Raw genomic sequence first — 13,784 nt, forward strand, 5'->3', positions numbered from 1 at the left:
TCTTAAGGTGTCTATTTTTATATTGTCTTTGTATTTCCACCTTCTAATCCTGCCTCATCTTTCTGGCGGAGGTGGGTGGGTTCGCTAGTGAATCCAGATAGATCTTCAAGCTGCAAAACTACACCGACAGTTAAGAAACAATTTGTTTTGCAGCGTGAATCTTTCTGGATTCACTATGCTGTGCATATACTTTGTAGCGGTTTGTTAGGTTTGTGGCGGCTGGGTGGAAGACGAGCATTGGTTATTGAATATATGTTGAAGCACTTTTTGTCCTACTTGTGCTTCCTTGTTCATTTGTATATCCCCGCAGTAGTGCTTAGTGAACGTGTGCACTGAAGCCCCTGTTGCCGCCAGGCATATGTTTTGAATGGGTGTGTTAGCCAGAAAGGCTATTGTTGCTCCTTTTTTCCTGGTAGAGTGGGCTTGTGCCCCCTCTGTTAGTTCTCGACCTGCCTGTTTGTGGCAGAATTGTATCATTTGTGTGAGCCATCGTGCGATGGTGCCATTTGTTACTGGTCTACCCAGGAAACTGCTTGCGAAGGACACAAAGAACTGCTTTGTTTTCCTGCGCTCTTTAGTTCTTTCCATGTAATGCATTGCTGCCTTTCTTTATGTCCAGAGTGTGCAGTGCCCTCTCTGCGCGTGTGGATGGTTTCTGAAAGAAGCTTGGTATCTGTATTATCTGGTTCATGTGAAACTTTGACACCACCTTTGACATAACGTGTGGGTCCGTTCTCATCACCACCCAGTCATTGTGTATTTGGATGTAAGGCTCTTATAGCATTGCACAAGTTACTACTTGTGTAACGATATATCTGTAAGAGACATTAGTTAGTATTAGATTCCTTACCTTAGAATATCCCCAGGCGTCAGACTGGATCCGGAAACTTTTGCGTAGCAGTACCCTTGCACGTCGGTAGGCGTCGTCTGCGGCTCCGCGTCCGTCGTCGTGGGCGCCGTGATGATGTCGTCGGAGTACTTATACGCCGCCTCCGCGTGCTGACGTCAGTTCTTAGACACAGCTTTTCCGCGCCAGAAAAGCAGAGCCATGTTAAAAACCAACACTGGTGCCATTGAAACTAGGGCCCTGAAAGGGGATAACCCTAACCCTAGATATCGGTTCGCAGAACGGGGAGGATGGGTGGGTCGGTAAGGAATCTATCACTAACTAATGTCTCTTACAGATATATTGTTACACAAGTAGTAACTTGTGCATCTGAAAGAGACGCGTTAGTATTAGATTCCTTACCTTAGAATAGATACCCCAGCAATACCAACCTCGGTGGTGGGTCTGCGAACCAATAATCACACCAGAAAGTCCTGGAGGACAGAACGGCCAAAGAAGCAATCCCTCCGGACTTGGCTATCCAGGCAGTAGTGTCTTGCAAACGTGTGCAGCGATGCCCACTTAGCTGCCTGACAGATGTCTTGTAAGGGCACTCCCCGGCCCAGGGCAGTTGTAGTTGCCGTGGCTCGGGTGGAATGAGCCCGCAATCCAACAGGGATCTCCTTTCTAGCCAAGGAGTAGCATGCCTGGATACACAAGATGATCCACCGGGAGATGGTCCTCTTGTGCACCGCTTTCCCCTTCTTAGCCCCCACGTAACCAACAAAGAGCTCACTCACTCTCCTGGCAGAGGTGATGGCAACCAGGAAAGCAGTCTTCAGAGTAAGAAGGCGGAGAGGACAGTTGTGAAGTGGCTCAAAAGGAGCGCACATCAGAAACGTAAGAACCAGGCTCAAGTCCCACTGAGGCATCACAAATGGAACGGGAGCGAATGTGTGTGTGATGCCTTTTAGAAATCTTTTTACAATAGGGGACTTGAACAAAGAAGGTTGATCAGGCAGCCTCAGAAAGGCTGAAAGGGCAGAAAGGTAGCCCGTGATAGTGCCCAGAGCAGAGCCCTGCTGGGCAAGAGAAAGAAGGAAGAGGAGAACCTCAGAAAGAGGGGCAGAGAGAGGATCCACAGCCTTTGCTGTGCACCATGCCACAAATCTGTTCCACCTGCAGGCGTATACCGACTTTGTGGAGGGACGCCTGGCTGCCAGAATGACATCACAGACTTCAGGAGGCAAGTCAAATGGCCTCAACTGTCGCCGCTCAATCTCCAAGCATGGAGGTGGAGACTGGACAGGTTCGGGTGGAGGACTGTCCCCTGCTGCTGCGACAGAAGGTCCTCCCGAAGAGGCAGACAAACCGGGGGATCGACTGACATACTGAGTAGCTCTGGATACCAGTACCTTCGTGCCCAGTCCGGAGCCACAAGGATGACTTGGGCCCGGTCGCGCTTGATCTTCTTCAGCACTCTGGGCAGAAGTGGTATAGGCGTACAATAGACCGCAACTCCACTCGCGACGAAAAGCGTCTCCGAGCGAGTGCCGCCTTGGAAATTCCAACGCGCAGAACTGATGACATTGCGCGTTCTCTTCGGTGGCGAATAGATCTAACCAAGGCTCTCCCCACTGCAGAAAGAGACCTTGCGCCACGTCAGAGTTCAGAGGCCATTCGTGATCCATCATGCACCGACGGCTGAGCTCGTCCGCCCTGGTGTTCAGAGAACCTGCCTGGTGTTGAGCCACCAGGGTCACGCCCTGGCGTTCCAGCCACTGCCAGAGGCGCAGAGCCTCCTGGCAAAGGGTCCACGACCCCACCCCGCCCTGTCTGTTGCAGTACCACATGGCGGTGGTGTTGTCCGTGAACACCTGCACTACACTCCTCCGGACAGAGGGGAGGAATGCCTTCAGTGCTAGACGAATCGCCCGCAACTCCAACAGGTTGATGTGGAGCCGGGCCTCCGCCGGAGACCAGAGGCCTCTGATCTCCGCCTCTCCCATGTGGCCTCCCCAGCCCTGGAGGGACGCGTCCGTCACAACTACGTGCTCCGGGTGGGGAAGGGAGAGGGATCTGCTGCTGACCCAATTGCGGTCCGTGAGCCACCACTGCAGCTGTCTCGCAGTGCCCTCCGAGATCAGGACGTGGTCGGACAGGTTGCCCTGATGCTGGGCCCACTGAAACTTCAGGTCCCACTGCAGAGCCCGCATCCGCCACCTGGCGTGATGCACCAGTAGGATGCAGGAGGCCATCAGCCCCAGAAGCCGCAGCGTCAACCTGACCGAGACCCGGGATAAAGGCTGAAAGATCGGAATCAGAGCCTGAATATCCCGGACCCGCTGTTTGGGAGGATAAACACGAAACTGCGCTGAGTCCAGAACCGCTCCGATGAAGAGGAGCTTCTGAGAGGGGCACAGGTGTGACTTCGGCACATTGAGGGAGAACCCCAGCTGGTGCAGGAGGTCTGCCGTTGTCTGGAGGTGGCTGACGACTGTTTGGGGCGAGCCCGCCTTCAACAACCAGTCGTCGAGGTAGGGGAAGACTGAAACCCCTAACCGGCGCAGATGAGCTGCGACCACCGCCATCACCTTTGTGAACACCCCTGGGGCGCTGGTAAGGCCGAAGGGGAGCACGGTATACTGAAAGTGCTCGTGGCCAACCGTGAACCGCAGGTAGCGTCGGTGGGCCGGCAGGACGGGGATGTGGAAATAAGCGTCCTGCAAGTCCAACGCTTCCATCCAGTCTCCTGGGTCCAGGGCAGCTAAGACCTGAGCCAGTGTCAGCATTTTGAACTTCTCCTTCCCGAGGAAGCCGTTGACGTTCCGTAGGTCCAAGATAGGGTGTAGGCCCCCTTTGCCCTTCTTGGGTACCAGAAAGTAGTGGGAGTAGCAACCACACCCTACTTCTGGCCCAGGAACGCGCTTGATGGCCCCCTTTGCCAAGAGGGCCGTAACTTCCTCCTGCAGAAGCCGCAAATGATCCCCCGATACGCGGTGGTATTGCGGTGGCATGGCTGGAGGGGTCACCTCGAAGGGGAGGGAGTAGCCCCTTCGGACGATTTGCAGCACCCACCTGTCCGACGTGACAGTGCCCCAGTGGAGGAGGTGATGGCGAACCCTGCCCCCGACTGGCGTCACATGGGCCTGAAAACACGGACTAGGAGGGTTTTGAGGCAGATGCTGCGGGGGGAGGTGTGGACTGACCTCGCCATTGTCCCCGACCGCCGCCATGGCGGTTTCCACGGCTGCCACCGCCTTGGGTATTACCCTGCGGAGCGTGGCTGGCAGCACGTGTGGGTACACCCCTTCCGTGGCCACGAAAGGAGTGAAAGGGAGCCGATTGCTGGCGCGGGGCCGAGAGGCCCAAGGACTTGGCCGTAGCCCTGGAGTCCTTAAAGCGCTCAAGCGCATGGTCAGCCTTGTCGCCAAAAAGGCGACGGCCATCAAACGGCATGTCCATGAGTGTATTCTGGACATCAGCCGAGAAGTTGGCGGACCTCAACCAGGCGTGGCGACGAATCGCCACCGTCGTTGCCATCGCTCTGCCCAGAGAGTCGGTGGTATCCAGTCCACACCGTATTGAATAACGTGCCGTATCTCGGCCCTCCACAAGGACTTGGCCGAGTTTAGCCCGTACCTCCAACGGGCATTCTGGCAGCACGTCCGCGACCGTATCCCCCAGTGAGTGGGTGTAACGGCCCAAGAGGCACGCGGTGTTGGAAGACTGCAGTCCCAGACTCAGGGAGGAGAATACCTTCTTGCCGTATTGCTCGTAACTCTTGGATTCCCTGTCAGGCGGTGCCGACGGGAATGCGGTCTGGGAATTTGAGGCCTGTATCACCAGGCTCTCAGGGGTGGGGTGGGTGGACAGGAAACAAGGGTGGCCCGGGGCCGGGCGGTGGCGTCTGGCCACGTTCCTATCTACAGGCATACCTGTAGCGGGCCTGGACCAAGTGCCCAAAAGAATGTCGGTTAAGGCCTCGTTAAACGGCAGCAGAGGCTCGGCTGAGCATGACTGTGGCTTAAGGACCTCAGTGAGGAGGTTAGTCCTCACGGCCGCGACGGGGAGCTCAAGGCCCAAGGCCTTGGCCGCCCTCATCAACACCACACTATAGGTTGCCCCCTCCTCCGTAGCCACAGTAGGAGGTGAGACAAAGCCAGTGTCCGGCGAAGTGTCGATACCACTGGCCTCCCCAAGTTCACTTGCCCAGTCCTCCTGAGACTGGCATTCACGTGCCAGAGGGTCCTCAGACCCCTCCCAATCCTCCTCATCACCCATCTCCTGGTACTCAGGGTTAGCAAATGATGGGGCCGGTTCATGGAAAGTGAACCCTCCGAACGGCGTCTGAAGCGGCGCCCAGCGGCGCCGGAACCGGGTCGAGGGAGGCATTGGGGACGGCGCAGCCCGAGGACGGCGCCGGGGGTGACACCTGATGGGCCGGCGCCGGGGAGGTCGTTAAGTCCACCGGTGACGACCCGGAACCGGATCCAGTGGGGCCCTGCGGCGCCGGGCCTGAAGGCGCCGGCGGCGCCGAAGCACCCGACGGCGTCGGGCCGAAGCCCCCGACCCGCTAGGACCCCCAGACGGGTCCCCTGGGCCCGAAGGCGCCGCGGAGCCCGTCGGAGGAGAGAGAGACCTCATGGCCATGAGGAACCACTCGATCTCCTCCGGCGCCGAGTTAGGCCCAGGGACCGGAGGGTATGAGGTCGGACGCGGCGCCCGCGACTCCGATGGAGCCTCGTGGGCGGTGTCACCTGAACCCCCGGCCGCGTCGTGCGAGCGACGGGGGGAGTCGGAAGAGCGATGACGTCTCTTCGACTTCTTGTGCTTACCGGACTACTTCGACCCTGAGGAGTGATGTCGACTCCCGGAGCTCCGATGGCTCCTCTCCCGCGACCGGTCCCCCGACCTCCGTCCGGACCGGGACCTTTCTTGGCACGGGGCTGACTGCCAGAGTTCAACGGCTTATGGGACCGCTCCCGCCTACCCTTCGAAGTCAGGGCCCGGCAGTCGGAACAGGTCTTGTCGTCGTGGTCGACGCCGAGACCGTGGAGACACCGACGGTGAGGGTCGATGACCGACATCAGCCGGTCGCAATCCTCACAGGGCTTAAAACCTGGCATCCCTACCGGCACCGTTCGGAGTCGAAGACTTCGAAAAAAGGATGATCAAAAAAGGTTAGTCAAAAAGTGACTAAGGTACCACTTTTTCCGGATCTGCGCTGCTGGCGCGAAAAAAAAAAAAGAACTGAAGTCAGCACGCGGAGGCGGCGTCTAAGTACTCCGACGACGTCATCACGGCGCCGACGACTGACGCGGAGCCGCAGATGACGCCTACCGACGCGCAAGGGTGCTGCTACGCAAAAAAATTCCGGATCCAGTCGGACGCCTGGGGATATTCTAAGGTAAGGAATCTATCACTAGCGTGTCTCTTTCAGATATACACTGTAGGTACACTGTCTATATACCATGCACTATCAGTGCAGAAAGCAAGCAATAACAAAAGCAAAATGTTCCATAAACACTGGGAAAGCACGGTTTTTGTAAGGACGCAAAAGTTTATAACCAATGATAATCCGTTTTTTAAGGTACTGATATCACTGGAAAATATGAAAAGCCCCACCAGAATTTACCAAAAATAGAAACAGGAAAGCTTAACTATCATACATTTATTTAAAGATGGTACAACTTCCTTTAAACATATCTTGACTATGATTATTATGCTTTAGCTAACAGAATGTTAAGTCTTACCCTTAAGACATTATATCTGTTGAAGACCCCACCTGCATTACCACCATCTCTATGTTCACGGATCGAGTTCTGCATCTGTAAAGGGAAAAAAAACCAATAAAGAAAATTGTGTTACTAAGTAAGCATAGTGTGAAAGATAACAAAATTATCCAATTGAAGGTTTTCTATGAGGGAGGCACTGGCAAAACTCAAAAACTGCAATACCAAGGTACAAATGGTGCTTATCATGCCTATCCTAAGTGCAGAAACATAAATTAGTTTGGAAAAACGTTTGTGGAGCACAAATATAGCACTTCCTGAACTTAAAGATAGTATGTTTAAAAAATGTAGTGATAGCATGCAAAAAAGTATTACACTATTCATGCTACTTTTTCAATAATCCGCAATAAAACAGAAGTAAAAAATAAAACGCATCAAAAACAACTTCTCATTGTTACTTAAAAAAACACATTCTCAAATAACCACATTTGTTACAATTAAGGATTTGTTAATTGGAAAACTGAAGACACAAACCTGCTCAAAGACAGTTCTGTTCCAGGTTATTCAAATTTGGAAAATTCCACTAACATACAAACCCAGGCAAAAAAAATAACTTGCCAGAAATGATTTGTAAAAACATAAGAGTCAACATGCGCTTGTGGGAGAACTGCTTGAAATATGTTTCTAAGATCACACTGCCATAATACCAGACAAGAGGAACTGCAAGGAGTAAATGTTTCTAGGTCCTGCCATTCTGTCTGGTTCGTAACACAAATTACATATTGGATAAAGTACCCCCAGCTATTATAAATATAATGCAAGCCACTGAGGCGTTACATGACCATATAGAGGAACAAAGCTGGAGACAGAGTTCCTTTACAAAGTTATGTATCTACAAGGAAACTTGCAATATCCTGATAATGTACAGAAGTGGGTACTTGCTTCCTCATAATATACAGTGAAATGCTTGATACACAGCACTTTCATATGAAAGAGATCATGTTTGCTAACGTTAGTGCAAAATTAAAGACATCAACAAAGTGGTTATATATTTAGTTGTAAAAAGATATTAGAATCGGTTTAATACAAATGAGTGTAAAAAAAGGTGCAGTAGCTCGAAATGTGAAGAAACATTCTAACTTTTCTCTAATTACGTAGTAAGGAGTGCCAAAAATAAACACATTACCATAAATATCTCATTTCTACTTGCCACTGTATAGCCAGAAAAACAGAGCAGAAGACCCAAAAACAATGTTTTGTTTTTGCTCTTCAAAACAGTAGCTTTCTTAATGCTGTGAGACCTGACCTGCCTTTATTACCCTTGGCTGCTGGCTCTGGCAGCAGGAATCGTGACATCAAAACTCAAATGTAGTAAGTTATTACAGTTGAGTGGCTACATCATTTCTTTAAAACAGGCAAATGGATGAATCATAAGTCACCTAGTTATAAAGAAAATTAAAGACTTTTTTAAACAGGGATTGCAGAATCCCATGTATTATAATACACTGAGCAACAACAGTCTGTCGGCAAAGTGGAATAATCTACTACACTCCTTTTGTTCAGTAGGTGATCACATACAATGCTGTTAGTCAGGACTGGTTATTAGTTTTCAACTAGAAAGACTGGATAAACAAACACGAGGCTGACGTTTCAGCAGATTCATGTGACAATTCCCGTTAAGCTTCAGCAGGGCACTATTTGACGGGCTGGTTACAAAAGGTTCTCAACCATCAAATAGTACAAGAAACAAAGGTTGTCTTGAGAAGTGAGATTAGAGAACGAGTTACTTGCCTTCGGTAACGATGTATCTGGTAGAGACAGTCTAGCCGCAGATTTCTTAACTTAGAATATCCCCAGGCATCAGACTGGATCTGCAAAACTTTTTCCCTAGCAGTACCTCTGGTTGGGGGGGCGCCTGGCTCTGTACTGACGGCCTCGGCCTGCTGACGTCAGTTTTCTGCAGTGAAACTTTTCCGCACCACAACAAGAGTATAGGAACAGTGTTCCAAAAAGAGAAACAAAAATCTTTGAAACAACAATGATAACAAACCACCCCATGTTGAAAAAGAACTCAACACTTGGTGGGGCTGAAGGAAGCGAACAAGCAACCACCCCAATAAAAAATTCCACCAAACAAAGAACTGTGCCCCCCTAAAGAGGCAACGGCAGCGGAAATGAGTGACATGACAATCAAAGACAGAATGCAATCACAGGATTAAAATGTACGACAAAAGATGCAACTGAAAAAAGGATAAAGGACTAAAAAAAGTCGTGACACATGGCCAGTGACCAGAAGTAAACAACCACATAGAAGTGCACTGAGCAAAGTCCAATAGAAGCTCAACCCAAGCACCTGCAGCAGAGACAAGGAGGCCCCAAGACATGGAGAGACAGACTAGGACGGAGAGAGGGTTAGAAAACATGATAAACTCCGTGCCAGAAGAACCCAGATGGAGTAGCAGCGAAAAGCACATAATCTAGGCACCCAAAAGAAGAATGAGTGGAAAGCTAATGTGTCTAGAGCAGAATGACACACCCTCATCCTGAGGTAGGTGAACTAGAACACCACCTAGGAAGACCATGGCCACCAGAAAGGAGGCAAGGTGGTAGAATCCCATCAGCAAAGGTCCTCGCAGTATGAGGAGAATTGGCGGGTGTTAAGGATTCTACAGCTAGACTGTGTCTCTACCAGATACATAGTTACCAAAGGTAACTAACTCGTTCATCTGATAGAGACATCTAGCCACAGATTCCTTAACTTAGAATAGATACCACCGCTATACCCCATTGGAGGAGGGCCTGCGACCTAACACCACCATGTTAATGAAGGAAGCAGACCGTGAAGAACGTTGACGGCAACAAGGTGGGGTCCGCAATGCCAGCACAGCTGAAACTAGGCCCATAAGGCTCAGTATTGCCAGCATATACCAGACCTACAAGGCTCAGTATTGCCAGCATAGCAGACACCAGACCCTAAAGGTCAGGGCAAAGCATGAGCAAGGTACCACAATCCATCAGAGGACAAAACGAGTCCACTGTCGGCCCGATGGGGACGAAACAGTCATAGGACTAGAAAAATCAATGCACAATGACAGAATGCCACAGATTTCCACGAAAAGAGGGAAACGGAGAATAGAGCCCTTGATTACAGATTCAGAATTCGGAGCGGCACAACCGCAAATGACAACAAATGACATGTCGGGGCAGAGGGAAACATGCCAAAACACACAACTATGACTACCAAGAGGTGCACAGATGTGAATGACAAGAATACACGAAAACAGGTAGTATGTACCTTGAGAACTACACTACACAATGCAAAGATCAATGAAGCGTAACCCCAAAAACACGGCACGGCACCAAGTAGCCAACCAGGCCCGCTCTGGTTAAAACTAAGCATGGGCGGATTTTGCAAATTGGCAATCCGCGAAATTGCGTATTTACGGATTCGCAATCCGCAAAATCCGCGAACTCTCGCAATTTTTTTTTTTGTGTTCGCAAGGATTTCTGCCAGTTCGCGAGGATTTTGTACCAGTTCGCAAACGCGAACTTACTTTTCGGGTAGCAACGGTCGCGAACATGTTGTTTCTACATCTGGTTCATCACAGCACCCTCTGTTTCACCACTGCCACCCTCTGTTTCACCACTGCCACCCTCTGTTTCACCCATGCCACCCTCTGGCTCACCCATGCCACCCTCTAGTTCATCACTGTAGATTATGGGTGGAAAAGCACACCTGCCCTGCCTCAACTGACATAAATGAATTAGGGGCTGATTAATGTGTTACTGAATTTGAACTTCCTGGCTGGAACCTGCTTCCTTATCTGTAATTGCTTTCTCTGAGCCTGCTGTGAGGGTCAGAGCAGGGTCATAGAATAGTTGCAAGTAGGCAACTGAACTCTGGAGGGGCCCCTCAGGAAGCACTACAGGGAATGGTTACTAATGATAAGATTGAACTTTTGCACCTGCTGAGTGCTTTCAGTTTTGCAAAAATCCAAATATCCAGCAGCATCCACAAAAAGTAATCCTTCCAGGTCAAGATCCCTGGCACCCGCTTCCTTATCTGTAATTGCTTTCTGTTGCAGTGTAATTTTTTTAACAGGACCTTTGTTGTATACTTGTAGCTATTCTCTGAGCCTGCTGTGAGGGTCAGAGCAGGGTCATAGAATAGTTGCAAGTAGGCAACTGAACTCTGGAGGGGCCCCTCAGGAAGCACTACAGGGAATGGTTACTAATGATGAGTTTGAACTTTTGCACCAGCTGAGTGCTTCCAGGTCAAGATCCAAATCAAAGTGACCAGCACATGAAGAAAGCACTGAGAGGAGCCTGCTGGACAGGAACAGGAAGTTGGAGACTGTGGGGCACTTCCTTCCTCCCACCCCCCCCAAATGGACTCCTTGCAAAAAAAAAAAAAGTGCAGGCAAATGTCAACCTGAGGAGTTATTCTAATAAAAATCATAATTTTCAAGGTTTATGCTGCCTGCTGGTGGATTTCTTGTGCGAAATTGCAAATTTTGCAATCTCGCAATTGCGAGATTGTCGCTGCCCGCCGCATCTACGTTTTCGTGAGTGTTTACTCCCGCGAAATTGTATAGTATTCTAGTTGGCAAGTGCGACCAAGCAAAAAAATCCGCTTCGCACGGATTTACGAATTTCCGGTAAGGAACGGAACGGATTTTACGCCCATGCTTAGTTAAAACCTACCACTTATAGGCCAACCCCCAACAGGGTGTGCCCAAGCCTTTCCCAACACCAGGGAAGAAGACCACTGCAAGAGAGCACATGCAAGACAATGGCTCAAGGAACCCAACGGGTCCTCCATGATAAAACACAACACAGTACGGATCACAAGTAGTGACAGATGAACCGATCCGTAGCGGAACGGAGGGTCCACAGGGCGCGTGTACCCACGCCCAAGACAGCCAACAGCACTTAGGGCATTAAGAGGAGCCAAGCAAAGCAGGACAACGTGAAGACCCCTCTGGGGCAAGTCGGAAATGGCAGAGCCCCAATAATACACTGGAGCCAACTGCGTCCATAGACGCCTGAGAGTGCCACAGAACAACCGTATGCAGCAATACAGAAACTCCAGGAGAGGGCCACGTGAGTCCAACAGCAGAAAGCATGTAACAGGGGAAGATGCTCACAGCATAACCTACGGGAATAAACCCCAGGGGGGCAGTTAATAGCAAAGAGAGCTCCATGGGAGTCTCCAAAACATTCTGGCAAGGAACAGCAGCTACACAATAGCGAACATATACCCCACATAGGGTACGTCACATCCCTATAACAGCAAGGGACACCTCTTGAGACAAGCTCGTAGGCAGAGGAAAAAAACAAACAGCTGGCCCAGCTGCACCAAAGAAAGGGGAACCCCCCTGTCTGAACAGCCATACAATCTTTCTGGGAAAAACCTCTCGAACCCAGAGACTTAAACTGAAAAACAGGGACAACACGGTCACACGAAAATACAGATCCACCATAGGGGACTAAAATACAAGCAGTCAATGGAATCCTGAGAAGAGATGCTAGACCGCAGAGTAGTCATGCTCATCAAACAAATGGGCCCCATGAAAGGGCAGATCCCTGAGTCGCTCTCGAACATTTTTGGGGAAACTGCTATCAAGAAGCCACACATGGCGACGCAGGGCAACTGAGCTGTCCATAGCTCAACCCACAGAGTCAGTGGAGTCCATGGCCGACCAAACGGAAACCTGCGGCATGTCACGACCATCCCGAATAATCTGGAGTAGGTCAGCACGAGGGCCCTCTGGTAAAGAAGGAAGGAGTAGTTCGACTGAGTCCCAAAGGGCAGAAGTAGCCCGAGCAAACATGCAAGTTGTGTTAAGGGCCCGAAGGCTGGAACTGGTGGATGCAAAAATATTGCGGCCACACGGCTCCAACCACCAAGACTCCAGAGTGGGGGGAAACAACGGTGAAGGAGAGGAAGGAAGCGCAGCCTGGACTACAAGTCCCTAAGCCCTAGGATGAAGGGAGAAACCAGCTGGGTCATCTGGAAGTGGGAGTCGGCCGGTGGCGTTGCGCAACAGCACGCACCACAGGATCCCACGATGAGGTCCTGGCCTAAGCGCCCAGAAGGACATCATACAATGACCTGCGAAAAGGCAACAGAGTGACCCGGTAAAGAAGATCCAATAAAGGATCTGACGGCATGGAGGCAGATGGCAGCTGCATTTGTAGGATGTGTGCAGCCCTACTAACCGCCCTTGGAGATGGCTGCAGGCTAAACTGTCCACCTAACGACAGAGGCCCCGCAGACAAATGGGCTGGCCAGTGCTCCATGAGCCCCTGTTCTGTGGAAGATGAAAAAAACTTTGTGGGTGGTGAACCCATAGGGGTCACGTCCTCCAACAGAGGAACAGCTGGGGATGGAACCGGCGTCGACCGACATTGGGATGGTGTCTTATCGGCGCCGACGACCTCCATAGAGGACTCATCCACTCGGCGCAAGGCCGGTGTCGACTCTACTACCACCAAGGCAGGAGCCTGCGGGAAGGAACGAAGTCGAACTCCATGCTGCAGCCGCATCAATCAATCAATCAATCAAGTCATTTATATAGCGCACTACTCACCCGTAGGGTCTCAAGGCGCTGGGTGGGAGGGGGGTGCCGCTACTGCTCGAACAGCCAGGTCTTGAGCTTCTTCCTGAAGGAGAGGTGGTCTTGGGTGAGGCGCAGGTCGGTCGGTAGTGAGTTCCAGGTCTTGGCGGCCAGGTAGGAGAAGGACCTTCCTCCTGTTGTCGTTCTTCGGATGCGGGGGACGGCGGCGAGGGCGTGGTTGGTCGATCTGAGGAGGCGCTTGGGAGTGTAGAAGTTGATCCGGTTGTTGAGGTAGCTGGGGCCTTGGTCGTGTAGGGCTTTGTGCGCGTGGGTGAGGAGGCGGAAGGTGATTCTCTTATTGACCGGGAGCCAGTGTAGATCTCTCAGGTGTCCGGAGATGTGGCTGCGTCGGGGAATGTCGAGAATGAGTCTGGCTGAGGCGTTCTGGATCCGCTGCAGTCTCTTCTGGAGCTTGGCGGTGGTTCCGGCGTAGAGGGCGTTGCCGTAGTCCAGTCGGCTGGTGACGAGGGCCTGGGTGACCGTCTGCCTCGTCTCGGTGGGGATCCAGCAACGACACAGGGAGCCCCGCAGGACTGTGCAAAGGCACGTCAGGAGGGCTCATTGTCAGAGTGGGATGCCCATCCAGGCCATGTCCTGACGTGG

The 13,784-nt window shown here is 51.4% G+C and overlaps 1 protein-coding gene across 5 annotated transcripts in view; it reads right to left on the bottom strand.

Annotated features, from left to right (window-relative positions):
• Positions 1 to 13,784, bottom strand: part of LOC144818631 (poly [ADP-ribose] polymerase tankyrase-1) — a 682,266-nt gene that overhangs the window by 56,419 nt on the left and 612,063 nt on the right. For all 5 annotated transcript variants that reach the window (XM_078676238.1, XM_078676237.1, XM_078676236.1 and 2 more), the window contains one exon: positions 6,583 to 6,657. In XM_078676238.1, coding sequence (XP_078532364.1) covers positions 6,583 to 6,657 — 75 coding nt within the window. The remainder of the gene's footprint in view (positions 1 to 6,582; positions 6,658 to 13,784) is intronic.

This window comes from Lissotriton helveticus, chromosome 2_1 (assembly GCF_964261635.1).
Source record: "Lissotriton helveticus chromosome 2_1, aLisHel1.1, whole genome shotgun sequence".
Lineage (NCBI taxonomy): Eukaryota > Metazoa > Chordata > Amphibia > Caudata > Salamandridae > Lissotriton > Lissotriton helveticus.